Here is a 15,374-nt window from a genome sequence, read left to right as displayed (position 1 = left end):
ATCCCCCCACTGGGGGTGGGGTGGTCTGTGACTGTGCCTTCCTTCTGCATCCTGCCACTTGAGTGCCGTGGACAGTAGCTGGGCCCCAGAGGTGCTGCACCCCATGAACTGCCCAGGGCACAATCTGCTGACCTCCCTTGTGCTCTGCTTGTTCCACAGGTGAGCCTGCCCCGTCCTCCAGGGACGCCTCCTCTCACGTGTAGTCAGCACCAATGTGAACACCGTCCCCTTGCAGCCCTTTGCTGCGAGCTGCTTTTTGTCCTCTCTGCTCTCCCAGCAATTTTTTTTTTAAGATTTTATTTATTTATGCGTGAGAGACATATATAGAGAGAGGCAGAGACACAGGCAGAGGGAGAAGCAGGCTCCACGCAGAGAGCCCGACATGGGACTCGATCCCCGGTCTCCAGGATCACATCCCGGGCTGCAGGTGGCGCTAAACTGCTACGCCACGGGGGCTGCCCTGTCCCAGCAATTTGTGATCTTGTCCTTAGGGGTTCTTTGTGCAGGTCAGCTTTTAGGAAGACAGTTCAGCTTGGAGGCAAGGAGAGTGAGCTCTGGAGCCATAGGGCCCACACTCTGGCCACACCCCGCCCCGTGCCTCCCTGCTGGGGACCAGGGCTTGTTTACTTGCCCCTTTGGGCTCCCCTTCTCCGTCCAGGAGATGGAGGCAGACAGTAGCTGCTGTGTCAGTGCTGCAGACCCACCAGGTAGCAGGTGTCCAGGGAGCTGAGCTTACTGTGCTGCCTGCCGAGTGTCAGCCCCCCGAGGTGCCAGTCAGGTCTTAATGTGACCCTCCCGTTAATGTCTTCTCGAACATTTCTTTCCAAGGATGGAGAGCCCATGCGGACGTGTGTGTCAGCATTATCCTAAGGCTAGATGCTACATGGTACCTGAGGCAAAAATTATTCTCTTTGCTTTCTCATCTCAGGTTCTTTCTGGAGGTTGGTTTCTGGCGGGGTGGGGGAGGGTGTTTTGTCTTGAGTAAAGTTTTCAGTTGGCAATTATTTGGAAAAGTGTATTCTTAGAGTTTCTTTTAAATTTTTGTGGAAACTTAGGGAAAAGACCCCTAAATTATTTACATTTTTTTATACATTTCTATAAAAATAGGCTCATTTCCTGGTTGGGGTGTTTGGCACATTTATATCAGCAGCCAGAAGCTATTATGGAGCCATGGCTTCTGACACAGGCCCGAGGGGGCTTGAAATGGTGCCGTCCCAGGCTGTGCTGATGGAGAGGCCAGGAGCTCAGCCAGCTTGCAGCCTGGGTCCGTGTGTAGCTCTTGTAGCTTTGGCTTCTTTTGTTCATCCTTTTCAGCCCGTTTGTGCATCTCTAATTGTGACACTTCTTGAGCAGAAAATGCTATGTCTGTTTGCTTCTGTGGTTTGTAAAACATGTCCTGATAACCTCCTGGTTGATTTATCCGTTGATCTGAAGTGTCTTCTTTGAGACTGGGAGGCCACACGGTGGCCAGATGCCATGGGAACAAGCCCCACCTCTGTAGTGGGACCTGGAGTTCCCGTGCCAGGGGTGCCACTGAAGAGCCTTGGCCAGCACGTCTGATTGAAAATGTGTAAAAATGGAAATTGTACCTACCCTGTACAGCTGTTAGGGATTGAGGAGTAACATCCATAAAGTAGAGCAGTTCTGCGTGAGCTCAAATGTCTTTCCACAGAGTATTTTTTTCCAGAACACTTAAAAAAATTCCCTCCATTTATGAAACATTGAATGTATTGTTTATATGAATTTGGAATAAAGATAGGTATCCAGAAGGAAATGTCATCGCTTATTCTACAGCAGGTCCCCTTTTGGGTCTGTGGCCTGTCTGCAGAGGAAGTGCATTCATTCAGTCAGTCCTGTTAGGAACATTTGGATTGCTCAGAATTATTTGCAACTGCATCACTGTGTATTTTTGTTTATCTCTGTATGTGATGTATTCATTCATGTAGAACTAGTAGCTCAGGGACATATGGGACATACATGTTTTTAAAGCTTGTATTTATTTATTTTTAAGACTTAATGTATTCATGAGAGACACACAGAGAGAGGCAGAGACACAGGCTGAGGGAGAAGCAGGCTCACTATGGGGAGCCCGATGCGGGACTCGGTCCCAGGACCCGGGGGTCACGCCCTGAGCTGAAGGCAGACGCTCAACCACTGAGCCCCTGCAGGTGTCCCTTAAAGCTTTTAATATACATTGTCAAATTGCCTTCCAGAGAAATCGTCCCATTTTTCAGTTACACTAGCAGTGCCGGTTTCCCTGCATCTTTGGTAAGAAAAAAAAAAAGTAATAATGTGCATATATTTTAATCTTTACCAAATTGTGAGACTATAAGGAAGATATTTTCTAGAAGGTCATTATATATGTTATAATGACTTCCCAAATGAGTTTTTTAAAACATGTGTCCCCCTCAGTACTGATTCAGTTGGCAGACAGGGTCGACCAAGAAGCACCAGGATCCCAGAGGAGCCACTTGGTCTGGAGACTGGCCAGAGCCAGGCACAGGAGGCCGTCGTAGCCAAGCCACCAGTTTGCAGGCAGAGGCTGCATGTGTTAGAAGCTTTTGTGTTAAACTAGATGAAACAGAAAAGGCGTGCCTTCCGGGCTGGCCACTGGGATCAGCGTTCTGAGGTTCGGGCTCAGCTGAGGACAGAAGCCAAGGCGTAACTGAGGAGAGTGGCTAATGGTCAGTGAGTGCTTGCTGTGGGGCTCCTGGGTAGGCAGGTGGGAGTTGTTGGCGTGACCTGGAGCCATGAGGACCTGATGTGGAAGAGGAGTAGGAATGGACAGGAGGACAGGTAAATGGCGGAGGTGTTGCTGAGGAGGAACTGGAGAGGGTTGGTGGCTCTCAGGAGGAGAGAAGGGTGGGAAGCATTCGGGAGCCAGTTGGTTGCCCTCAGGACACTGGTAAGTATGGGCTGGGGGCATGGTGCATAGATGAGGAAGAGCAGGTCCCTCTTGACCCGAGGAACCCACAGTCAAGTGCACCGAGCCACCATGGGTATGGAGGGTCAGCAGTGTTGCCCTGCGGTCAGAGGAGACTGTTCGGGTACAGAAGGTGTATCAAGGATGCAGAGGTCCCATCTCTGCACAGAGGCTTCAGTTCAGTTCAGTTCAGTGAGCATTTCTGTGGCACCTACTGTGTGCTAGGGAAGGTTTCTAGAGGTGGTTTTGGATGATGTATGCCAAGCAGGCATTTATTCTAGGCACTGCATTTTTGGCAGAGAGCAAGATAGACCCGACCCTATCCTGGGGAGTTTACATTTTAATGGAATGAGTAGGTTGGGTGAGAATTCGCCAGGTAGATGTAGGCTTGTGGTGGCAAACGTGAGAGCAAGTTTGGGGCAGAGAAAGTTTTAGTGAAGGGAGCATAAAGGAGCTCAGTCTTGCGGAACGTAGGGGGTGAGACAGGGCTTGCTGGTGAGGCTCCAGAGCGATCGGAAGTGTTCGTATGTCCTCCCGAAGCCTGGGTTTGGTTCCATAGCCTGGTAAGGAGCCGTTGTTGGGTTTGAAGTCACGGTGCCATGAAAGGTGTGGGACCTGCTGGGGCAGAGGGCAGACGGAGGCCCACAATTAGATGGAGGCAGGAGAGCCAGGGACCAAGGCATTAATCCACTGGGGAGGACAGCGGTCTGACCTAGGGCAGTCGGGGTACACTTTAAATAAATGGATTCAGGAAAAATTTATTCATTGAGTCTATTGAATATCTTAATATATGTAAAAGTAAATCTTGATCTCATACCAGATACAGTTCCAGGTGGAGTTTTGATCTAAACATGAAAGATAAAGAAGCTTCTAGGAGAGCATGTGGGAGACTATCTCCACGACCTGGAGGCTAGCAGATATTTCTGTCACAGGACCAAAAGGCAGTGACCGTTAAGGAAGAGAGTGTGGGACCAGACTACAGGGAAGAGGCGCGCCACGGCGTGGATATGCAGGCGGGAAGGGCTCTCCCCTAGACAGCGTGAAGAACTCCTACGCATCAGGGAAGGGGACTGAGCCATCAATAGAAGAATAGGCCAAAGAAGCTCTCCAAATGGCCGCAGAGCACATGGACAGGTGCTTCATGTCCTTAATCATAGTGAAGGGCAAACTAAGTCTGCAGCGGAGGCCAGCACACAGCCCGACCATGGCCACCGTCGCAGGGCTCCACCCGTGGTAGCGAGTGGGGGGGGGAATGAGCTCCTTGGTGGCCGAGGGGGTAGCAGTCCGTGCCTGCACTGTGCAGAGTTGTGTGGCAGTACCTGCTGGAGCCAGACGTACACGTGCCGTGAGCCAGCCGTCCCGCCCCGGGCATCTCCACACACAGGGCCACGCGTGTACCAAGAGACAGGTGCAGAAATGCTTGTGGCTTTATTATTATTCATAATTGCTGGAAACGAAATAACCTCGATGCCCATCACGTACTGGGGGTACGATCCTTGTGGTCTGCTTGCACGGCGGCCTAGCAGACGGCAGTGGAAACGGACGACGGCTAGCGGGCCAGGGAGCGGCGAAGTTGGACGCCGATGAAAGTTGAATGAAAATGAATGAAAGTTGAGATGAAAGTGGTAGCAGCCTGTTGTGAGGCGTCGGCCAGGGCTGGGTCTGTGAAGGGGGGTGGCTACCAGCGAGCTGGACGTGGGGGCGACTGAGGGAGGGGAGCCCCGGGAGCAGGGGCGCCGCTGCAGCTTTGATTCTCCGGCAGGAGGTCGACGCGTGCCGGTTCCTTACGATGCGGTGTTTCTCCGTGTTTGGTCTTGGAAAAACATGAAGGTTTAACAAGAGAAAGAATAAAAAGAATAAAGAATGCCTTTAACTGTGGGCTTAGAAAAGGGTAAAATGGCTCTTGGAGTCACTGATACTAGAGGTCTTAGGAAAGGAGGGGGTTTCAAGGAACTAGAGCAGATACGCGGGTATCCCCAGTCCTCAAAAGTCCCTTTTCCACCACTTCACCTTTACAAAAGACCCGCATTCGTACTTGTTCACAGTAACCAGAGAAAATCCGAAGAGGATTTCCACTTTTAGGGAAAGAAAGGGAAAAAGTGAAAACAGCGTCCAGCAGCCATCCGCTGCACCCCTGCAGCTGTCCCGGGAGCCCAGGACTCCTCGGGGGCCATGAGGGCTCCTGAGAGCCCCAGTCTTGGTCTCCCAGCCCGGGTGTCGCGGGCCTCCCTGTGGGAGAGGGGCACCCGGTGCTGCCCCCTTTAGCCCCCTTTAGTGTGGATCGGTGTACGGGGCTGGGGGTCTTGGTGTCGGAGAAGGCTTCCTGCCCCAGAGAGGCGGCCCGTATCGCAAATAGCGTTCTCCACGGTAGCCAAACCCTGGAAACAACGCAAACGCCTGTCGACGGGGATGGATTAATAGACCGTGGCACATCCGTAGACGGGCGTAGGGCCCAGCAGAGGAGCCGAGCTGCTGCCAGGCCCCGCACGCTGGGATTGTGGCCTTGAACGGACGGGCTCGTACCGGGCGGTTTGGTTTGTGTGAAGTTCAGCCGCCAGTGACAGGGCAGGAGGGGGTTACTCCTGAGGGTGCATTTTGACCGGGAAGGGGCGCCCGAAGGAACCTTCTAGGTGACGAATTGATTTGAGTGCTGGTTACAGCTGTGAACGTTCCCGGAGCTCCGACGCTCGGTTTGCTGCCCTTTACGTCTCACTGTGTGTGTCTGTGTAACTCCTTTTTTTAAAGCAATGAGAAGAGTAGGACTATAATTATATCTTAAAGATTTCTGAAAGTCTTAGGTCCGCCACCCTGAAGTTGGGGCTGCCGTGGGGCCCAGCTGTCAGGCCTCGGAGTGTGTAGAGGGCAGCCGGGCCAAGAGGGACAGACATACGCGCGCGCACACAGCAGTGCCAGAGGGCAGCGCCCCGGGAAGCAGCAGGTCTGGGGTGCTGTACGATCCCCGGGACCTGCCGGTTACTGCACGGATGTCTTGCAGTAAAAACTCCCATGGCCTGTGAGGGAAGGTGCGGGAAGCTGCGGTAGTTTCTTCCACTAACCAGAGCCAGTTAGCACGCGAGCCCTCGAGCAGAGCTTGGAGAAGCCGAGCAGCGGCCAGTGAGCGGTCACCCCGGGGTGGCGTGTGTCCCCACACGAGGGCCAGCAAGGCAGCGCCAGCCAGGGCTGGAACCAGCAGCATGTCCAGGGAATAGGATGGACAGAAGCCCCTGTGCTCCTTGGGTGCGGCCTCCTCCAGAGCCTCGGGTGGGAAGTCAGAGCGGCCGTGGGGCCTCCGGGTGCGCCTTCTGTACGGCGCCAGGGCTGCTGCGCGCCGGTGCTGCTGCCTTCTGTGCGCCGGGTTTCAAACTCACCAGGGTGGTACTTGTCCTTGGTGGAGACAGAGGCGCCTCGGGAACATCTGCTCACGGCCTTTCACAGAGGAGTAGCTTCTCTCGTGCTGCGTGCCGCCCATCTAGTCTGCTCGCGTCCGGGCCTGCCGTCGGCGCCTCTGTCTCAGGTTCTCAGCCGCTCTCAGCTCCTGCCTGCTCTGATCCCACGAACCTGCCTGTCTGCACCTGGCCCCTCTCAGTGCCCCCCCCAGCCGCTCTCAGTGCTCCCCCCACAGCCCCTCAGTGCCCCCCCAGCCGCTCTCAGTGCTCCCCCCACGCCCCCTCAGTGCCCCCCAGCCACTCAGTGCTCCCCCCACGCCCCCTCAGTGCCCCCCCAGCCGCTCTCAGTGCTCCCCCCACGCCCCCTCAGTGCCCCCCAGCCACTCAGTGCTCCCCCCATGACCCCTCAGTGCCTCCCCAGCCACTCTCAGTGCTCCCCCCACGGCTCCTCAGTGCCCCCCCAGCTGCTCTCAGTGGCCCCCCCCACGGCTCCTCAGTGCCCCCCCATGGCCCCTCAGTGCCCCCCCCAGCTGCTCTCAGTGCTCCCCACCCCACAGGCCCTCCGGGTGCCCTGCCCTGCGGCAGTTCCCTGCTCTGACTGCTGGGTGTTCCCCTTCCCTCTCTGGGTTCATCGGAGTCAGAAGCCCTGTGGATAGCCATGGTGCGTCCCCTTTCTTCTTGCTGGCAGACAACCAGCGTGTGCCTGAGGACAGGTGGCATGTTCAACAGAAGTTTCCACAGAACGGGTGCGCATGATGGTTGTGTCTTGTGAGGTGATAGTACCAGCGTGTGTGGCCTGGAGCCAGGAGGGCCGCGAGGCTGGGTCAGCTGTCCGAGAGCCCAGCCTGGGGTGACTGGCAAGGAAAGGATGTGCCCTGTGCAGGCTGCCCAGGACGCGTCCTGCCCAGCAGCTCTTCTGTGCGCCCCTGGCATGTGGTCCATTGTCTGGCCAGAGATGCTGCTGACGCTATAAGTGGTTTCTATGCCAGTTTTTCTTCTCGAAGGAGAAGAGTTGTTTATCTCATTATGCAAAAACTGGGCAACTTAGCTTCTATGGGAACATTAGGGGGACTCTGGTTCTTTCCAGTTGGTTCCAGGTCCTTGTATTTGAGCTCAGGGTGTATGGAAGGAGTCTTTTGGGTCGGCATTGGGCAGTCTCCCTCATCAAGGGATGTACAATTACCTCTGCAGTTCCGATTTTTGAATAGTACCAGTTAACATATCTCACCCAACTGGGGTGCCAGTTGGAAGATCCCTTAGTTGTTAGTGCCACCAGGAAAACAGCCCCGCCAACTTGAAGTGTTAGGATGCCGTTGATGGTGAGACGCATTCCTAGTTCAGAGATGCTTAAATGTGGGGAAAAGTGCATCTTAGAATGAGTCATACATATACGGTAGATGCTTTTTGCATTTGTGATGATATAGGGTTTACTTGATTGGTTTTGTAATGGGAAGGCTCAGATATATGCAACAGTAGAGAGGATAATGTGGTGAGCTTCTGGGTCTGCCATCACCAGCTACGGCGGCCACCCACCTGCGTGTACCATTCTTTTCTTTTCTTTTCTTTTCTTTATCTGTGTCCCTGTCCACAGTCCCCTGGGTTATTTTTAGGCAAATCTTTGACATCATGTTTTTCTTGTGGGTAATAAGAGTTCAGAGAGTATCTCTAAGCAACAAGAGCTCTTTTTTTGCTTAAGAAATCTAATAATCTAACACTTAAGGAAAATGAATGAATTAAATAATTCCTAAGTATCACCTGTTATCTACTTAATGCTCAGATTTCACGTACTGAGCATGGTCTTCCTGAAACGGAGCTTGGTGCTCACCTGAGGTCCTCACTTCCACCCTTTGTAATGTGTGTTCCTCAAACTTAAAGTGGTCAGAGTCAGCCTTTTTGTTGCCTTTTCCTAATAAGCTTTTCAAAATATATTATTGGAAGTTCTGTCCCTCCCAGGACTCTCCTTATCACTGGAAATACAAGACCAAAGACTGTGTTTGGATGTAGATCCCCACTCTCCTCTCCAGAGGCGTGAACTGATGTGATTATTGTCACGTTCCGTTTCATCCTCCTAGCTGTGTGGACGCAGCATTGGGCTGGGTCGCTGCTGGAAGGGTGCGGTAGAGTGTGGGGTCTGGTGCCTTCCCCAAGCTCTGTCCTCACTCCCGTGCTTGTACCTTCCAGGTCTCTGTCCCGCCTGGTGCTCTGGACTGCTGGGTGTTCCTGAGTTGCCTCGAGGTGCTGCAGAGGATAGAAGGGTGTTGTGACCGGGCGCAGATTGACTCCAACATTGCCCACACCGTGGGTTTATGGAGCTATGCCACAGAGAAGGTAACCGCCCGAATGCAGGCGTGGCTCTTGTTCTGCGCTGTGCCTCTGGGGTGGGAGGATGGAGGAAGCTGTTTGGAGAAGTGTTGTTCACTTAGTCATCATATGGGTGATTCTAGTCACTTTGGGGTGTGTCCAGTCATAGTGATGCACAAAATGGTTCCCTCCCGGTGTCACTCTTCAGCATAGACCACATCCTTGCCGTTTGTGCTGAAGATGTTCCACACCAGGAATTGGGGGGTGGGGTGGGGGGGGTACAGAGAAGGGTAAAGTGTCGTGTAGAAAAGCAACTGTCACTCTGTGACAGTGATTGATGGTCAGCCCGTGTGCCCTCTGGGGTCAGGTTGCAGGTGTGGATGGGGCGGGAGGCCTGGAAACCTTGGGACAGTGCAGGTAGGTGCGTGGCACAAGCTGAGGACTGCCAGCCTGAGAGTCACTCAGAATTACCACGTGCAGGTGTGAGGTCGAGATAGGTTTTTCTGTTCAGGTGAGAATTACTTACATAGGAAAGCTCAATTTTTTCTAGAATTTAGTTGGATTTTAATTTTTTATACTCAAACTCATAAATTCTCTGCTGACTGCTATTGGAAATTACCTGAAATTGTGCGTTTATCTCAACAGCTAAAGTCCTTGGGCTATCTGTGTGGACTTGTGTCAGAAAAAGGACCTAACTCAGAGGACCTCAACAGGATAGTTGATCTTTTGGCAGGTTTGGGAGCTGAGCGACCTGAAACAGGTACTTTTGTTGTGTATCTGGACAAGTGGTACAGTGGAAAGTAATGAAAATGTCGGTTGTATCTTGGCATGTTTAACTCAAGTCCTAACAATGTGATTGTTCCTCATGTGGGAAATTATACTCTTTGTTAGCTGACCAGATTAATATGCAAGATATTTTATTTGCTTTTTACTAATGTAAAGAAGTGTTAGGGTTAGTTTAAGAAACTGGAAGGATTTCTAAAAATTTTTGAGTTTCTCACAGGCTTATACAAGCTGATCATGACTCTCTACAGCCTGTGTGGAGTTAAGATGCACCATCTCCCTCTGAATTACAGGGGATCTACTTTCTGAGCAACATAGACAGACAAATCCTTTTACTCACTAAGTTACTGGTAGCTCATAGAGCCCTCTGGAAGGAGCCTGACCGATTCTTGCAGGTGTAAACCTGAGCGAGTAGTAAGAGTGAGATTTAGCCAAAGCCTGGTGGCCCAGACCACCTATGTGATGTGTGAGGTCACATTGCCAGGCTCCAGCTTAAGACACATCTGATTATCATGAAAGTGATGGAGTTACAAACTCTAGTCTCAATCAAGAATGAAATATTACACACAGGGGTTAGGCTTTTTCATGATTATCCTACTTGGGCAAGCACAGAGGTCGTGATTAGTTCCAGGTGGCATGGCTGTCCGTGATGTCCCCAGGCAGCAGGTGAACTCCCGGACCTGTAGCGTGTGAGGGTGGGTGTGGACTCATGACTGGACTTACTGAGGACGGATAAGGACTCTTCTTTCTTTTCATTTAAGCCAACACAGCTCAGAGTCCTTATAAGAAACTCAAAGAAGCATTATCATCAGTAGAAGCTTTTGAAAAGCACTACTTAGTAAGTATTACAAACGGTAGCTGTCTACCCCTGGCAGAAAACTGTCTCTGGAAGACTTTGCTGCTACGTGGCCTTGGGATAGGGCATGGGATGGTGTTCCCGACCTCCTTCTTGTTGGACTCTTCCGTTTCTTTGTGGAGTCCTGGGGAACTGCAGATGACACCCGGGATGGTTGTTGCTCATGAAACGTTCATTAGTATGCACGGTGCCATAATTAGGCATAAAGGCATCTTCGGGTATTTAAAATTTTGTTCAAAGTGGTATTGCTCATTCAACAGAATAGAAATTATAAGGAAGGATAATGAATGGTTTTCCATGTACAAAAAAAGTACTTTGGACTTGAACAGAGAGGTATTGTACTTGATCTTTAAAAGATTTCGCTTTGGAGAGCCCGTGGGAAGCGCAGTGCAGGCAGGAGCTGGGTGGGCCAGCTGCAGTCCTGAGCCCCGGGTAACCTGGGAGCATTTGGCAGAGCTTTTTTGTCCCTGTTCTCCAAAAAGTGAGAAAACTATTAAAAATGTTACCCACATACAGAAAGTACTCTCAGAATTTCAATGTTTTCTGCCTGTCAAATTCATATTAGGTTATTATTCTTCATAATTTATGTACAAGTTAATGACTTTGTATAAATCACACATTACATAAAAATTCAACACAAGCAAAGCTGTGAAGTAAACAGTAATGTTGTATTAATAATGAGGTCTTTCGCTTCAGCATTGAGTGACTAAGTGTAAGATTTGTCTAGCGTTGAAGCGTGGTCTGACGCGGGCATTTCCTTCCCTGCAGGAGCTGTCCCATGCTGCCATTGAGATGCACACGAGCATCGGGAGGACCCGCTCTGCCAGGCTTGTCGGGAAGGACCTGGCTGAGTTTTACATGTAATTGATTGTGAACGTTTCTTGGGGTTTCAAACATGCGGCACATCCAGTAGGAGAGGGTCTCTCTTGTGTGGGGTTGATGTGAAGTGCCCATCAATATGCAGAATGGAAAATGTATAGCCTGCCAACCAGTCAGCATCAGCTTTATTTTCAGTTTCTTCTGAAAGCCAAATGGAGAGATTTTCAGCTTGTTGCCCCCTTAATATCTGTTACCGATCTTTGTGGGTTTTTTATTGCATTAAATTAACGTAATGTACTTCTGTATATGCAGGTGGTATTTAGAACATACATGATAATTGAGCGTTATAATTTACTTAATAAAAGAATCATGAATAGTTAGAGATTTATGCAGTGGCATAAATTGGGATGCAGATTCTGAAATATTCTGTTATAAAGCATTTTCTCTAGGTTATGTCAGTTGCCTCGTGGGCAGATTGAAAGCCTGGAGGTCAGCGATACGCAGTACCTGCGTGTCTTCTGTCTGCGAGAGAGGGCTGCTCTGGGCCTGGGGGACACAGGGTGTACAAATGCCGTGAACCTTGCTGGTCTCGCTCCAGCTCTGGGGTTGAGTGCTAGAGAAAAGACTCCGAACTTAGCATATTTCTCATGTGCTTGATAACATCAGCCTATTGAAGAGAAGAAACCGTATCTGGCAGCGTAATTGCTATTTCAGAGCAAGCCCTGGAAAGGGATAGAAATTATAAGGGAAACGATGTTTAAGTCTCAAGTGTGTGCTTGAAATGCTTTCTTGAAATGTATAATTAATGAAGTAATTTTATTAGATGAAACCAGAAAGAATAATTTCACTGATTAAAGTGGCTGCAGAGGGATTCGTAGATCATCTGAGCGAACTTCCTGGTGTTCAGATGTGGTTGGAGCAGTTAGCCGGGCCCACACCTGGCTGTGGGCAGTCAGGGGTCGAGTTTGGCAAGTCCCGGGTCTCCATCTAGGGAACCTGAGGAGGAAGGGTTCTGTTAACAGCAAAGAAGCCGCAGCCTCAGATGTTGTGAGTGAGCCCGCCTGGGCGCTAGCGTATCCTGCGGCTGGGAGCCCCCGCGGAATGGCACCGGTCTGCTCACAGAGACTCGGGTGCGGCCTCAGCTTGCCACAGACTGGCTGGGCGCGCTGGCCTCCACCCGGGGCTGAGGAATGGTCTATAGATTCCCTGCTCTAGGACGTAAGAGGCTTCGGCTGGAGCTAGTGACGGGGGAAGTATTGAAGGTTCTGACCCCTCCGAAACACGAGGACATAGGACCACCAACACGTAGTTTGAGAGCTTGAAAATTTATGTAATTTGAGAATTTGAGAGCTCTCATTTCTGTAATAAGAGTAGGGTGGTGAATGCTGGGATGTCTCTCTCCCAGGGGTGCCTAGAAAGGGGAGTGCTTGTTTGGCCTTGGCCTTGGTCCCGTGAGTTCGGGAGCTGCAGCCCCTCGGCGAAGGGCCGGTGGGTATTGGCACTGAGGCTTTGGCCGGCTCTCCTCAGCTGTGCTGTAAACTTGTTTTATTCTGAACATCTTGACAGTTTAAATTGGGCCTGGAAGATCCTCTCCTGGGTGATATGTATTGCTATTTAAATTCTCCAGAGTTCTCTGTAAATCTCTGCAGCCTGCTCAGGCTGTTTGCCTGAGTTGCAGCGTGGATCAGGCGCCGTCTCCCTCTGGGCCCTGCAGACGGCTTCTGTGCGTGTCTGTCTTCAGCGGGTGCTGTGGCACCGGCTGAGACTCAGAGCTTCCTGGCTAACTAGCTGCGTGCCTGGGACACGTCCTTCCCTTGCCTTACGCTCAGCGTTCTATGTCAGCTCGCAGTAGGGAGCAGCGGCGTCTTGTCACCCTGAGATTCCCCGTGAAAGTCCTTTGGCCAGGGTGCGATGCTGGGCACAGCGTGAGGGCTTCTCACCAGCACGTGTGTCAGGTCTGCTCATGCGCTCCCGAGTGGGTCCGCCCCTCCCTCTGGGGAGGTCAGGGAAGGACTAGGATGGCGCAATGTCACGGCATGGGCTTGCAGAGGGTGGCGGGCAGATTATGATGATCGTGAACCATGACGACAGCTTCTGTTTGTTGATTTGCAAGGAGGAAAAAATCTCCACAAAAGGCAGAAATCTATCTTCAAGGAGCATTGAAAAATTACCTGGCTGAGGGCTGGGCGCTCCCCATCACACACACAAGGAAGCAACTCGCCGAATGTCAAAAACATCTTGGACAAACTGAGAAGTATCCTTTAAATCTGTTATTCCCTCGAGAGGGGAGCCTGGTTTCTGTGCCCGCAGGGGGTGTTTAATAAGCACCTAGTAGTTCAGAGAGGAAAAGCGTACCTCGTACTTACGTACCGTGTCCAATGATAAATTAGGTGCAGAGTTGACGTGTCTGATCTCCCTTTAAGTTCCTGGTAACTTAGCCCAAGCAGGATCCCCATGGGGCTGCACCTGGGGACTCCAGGGACCGTGGAGCGGGTTGCACCCAGCGCCACTTGGGGTGGGGTCCTTTTCCCAGACCCCTTGACTCTCCGTCCAGCTACCTTCAGACCAGTAGCCTTTTGGCCAGCGACCACCACCTAACTGAAGAGGAGCGGAAACACTTCTGCCAAGAGATCCTCAGCTTTGCCAGCCGCCAGACTGATAGCCCAGGTCAGACTCGCTCTTTGGGGGGCTTTTACAAACCTTTTTTTTTTTTTTTTTTTTTTTGATTTATTTGTTTATATTGAAGTCTAGCTATCATACAGCTTTCTGTTAGTTTGGGTGTAGGACAGAGGGAGTCAGCACTTCTCCACATTCCTCATGCTCAGCACCTCCTCGCTGCAGGTGCACTCCCGTCCCTCCTTTTGCCCATCCCCACCTGCCACCCCTCTGCCTCCAGCACTTTGGTCTGTATTTAGGAGTCTGTTGTTTTGTCTGTTTTTTGTTTCTTCCTTTGTTTTGTTTTTTAAGTCATATATTTAAGAAATATATGGGTGAGACCATCAGGTCTTTGTCCCATTTCCTTATGAGAGATACTGAGCTGACACATGGCCCGGGTCAGAGTGACTTTTAAAACTTCTCATCGTGAAAATGGTCAAATGCTATAGCAAAGTAGAAAGGCTAACACAGCGTGTGACATCGGCTCAACACCTAAGCTCAGCAGCTGTGTGGCAGACGTGGATCCGTGCTGTCTTACTGCTGAGCTTCACCACGGAGCCCCTTCGCGTGGCCTTCTGAAATCAGAGGTGCCCCCAACCAGCCGAAGAACGAGGTTCTAACAAACTTCTAATGTTTAGTGGAGTCGAGTCGGGGACCACATGCTGCTGCCTTTGATGGCTGTACTTCAATTCTCTTTTAATTTAGAATAGTTCTTCCCATTTCTTTTTTCTTTTTCTTTTTCTTTCTTTTTTTTTTTTTTTTTTTTTTTTAAGATTTTACTTATTTATTCATGAGAGACAGAGAGAGAGACATACAAACAGGCAGAGGGAGAAGCAGGCTCCATGCAGGGAGCCCGACATGGGACTCGATCCCGGGTCTCCAGGATCACACCCTGGGCCGAAGGCAGGCGCCAAACCGCTGAGCCACCCAGGGATCCCCTAGTTCTTCCCATTTCTGTTTCCTTTTTTAATATGCCAGCTTTACTGACATAGAATTCACCTATTTACAGGGTACAAGTCAGTAGCTTTGAGTATATTCACAATTATGAGCAGCCATTGCTAAAGAGTTAATTCTAGAACATTTTTATCTCCCCAAAAAGAAGCCTTATACTTCTTCCCAGCCTTCCTCCTGCCACCCCCACCAGCCCCTGGCAACCACTGATCCACTTTGTATCTCTGTAGACCCCTATTCTGGGTATTTCACGTGAGTGGAACCGTACCACGTGGGATCCTTTGTGACTACAGTCTGTCACCGAGCATCTTGTGGTTAGGTGCCCGTGTCCGTGCTTCATTCCTCCTTGTAGCTGAGTGATAGTCCGTGGTAAAGATGGACACGTTCCATTTATCCATTCAGTTATGTGACATCTGGGTTTAAGGCACTGACATTTTAAAGACTTGGAGTCAGTTCCCTCATGGGCTTTCCCACCTTCTGGAATTTGTTGAGTGTCTCCTCATAGGAGCATCTGCAGGAAGGTAGGTCTGAAAGGCTTAGATTTAGGCTAATGATTTGGCAGATTTACTTCACAGATGGTGTGGTGTGGTGAAGTTAAATTTATTGTGACATTTAGCTCCTCGTGTCTAGTTGATCAACGAGAGTACTTATGTAAAATAATTACTGCCTTAGTCAACCCGGGCTGCTATAAGAAAATGCC

At 50.7% G+C, this 15,374-nt stretch overlaps 1 protein-coding gene across 7 annotated transcripts in view; it reads left to right on the top strand.

Annotated features, from left to right (window-relative positions):
- TRAPPC10 (trafficking protein particle complex subunit 10) overlaps nucleotides 1–15,374 on the top strand; it is an 86,940-nt gene that overhangs the window by 46,342 nt on the left and 25,224 nt on the right. For all 7 annotated transcript variants that reach the window (XM_072739235.1, XM_072739233.1, XM_072739232.1 and 4 more), the window contains 6 exons: nucleotides 8,491–8,637; nucleotides 9,256–9,370; nucleotides 10,155–10,231; nucleotides 11,018–11,109; nucleotides 13,182–13,322; nucleotides 13,623–13,735. In XM_072739235.1, the coding sequence (XP_072595336.1) occupies nucleotides 8,491–8,637; nucleotides 9,256–9,370; nucleotides 10,155–10,231; nucleotides 11,018–11,109; nucleotides 13,182–13,322; nucleotides 13,623–13,735 (685 nt within the window). The remainder of the gene's footprint in view (nucleotides 1–8,490; nucleotides 8,638–9,255; nucleotides 9,371–10,154; nucleotides 10,232–11,017; nucleotides 11,110–13,181; nucleotides 13,323–13,622; nucleotides 13,736–15,374) is intronic.

This window comes from Vulpes vulpes, chromosome 15 (assembly GCF_048418805.1).
Source record: "Vulpes vulpes isolate BD-2025 chromosome 15, VulVul3, whole genome shotgun sequence".
Taxonomy (NCBI): Eukaryota; Metazoa; Chordata; class Mammalia; order Carnivora; family Canidae; genus Vulpes; species Vulpes vulpes.
Note: the sequence above shows the minus strand (reverse complement) of the source record. Positions and strands in the feature narration are given on the sequence as shown.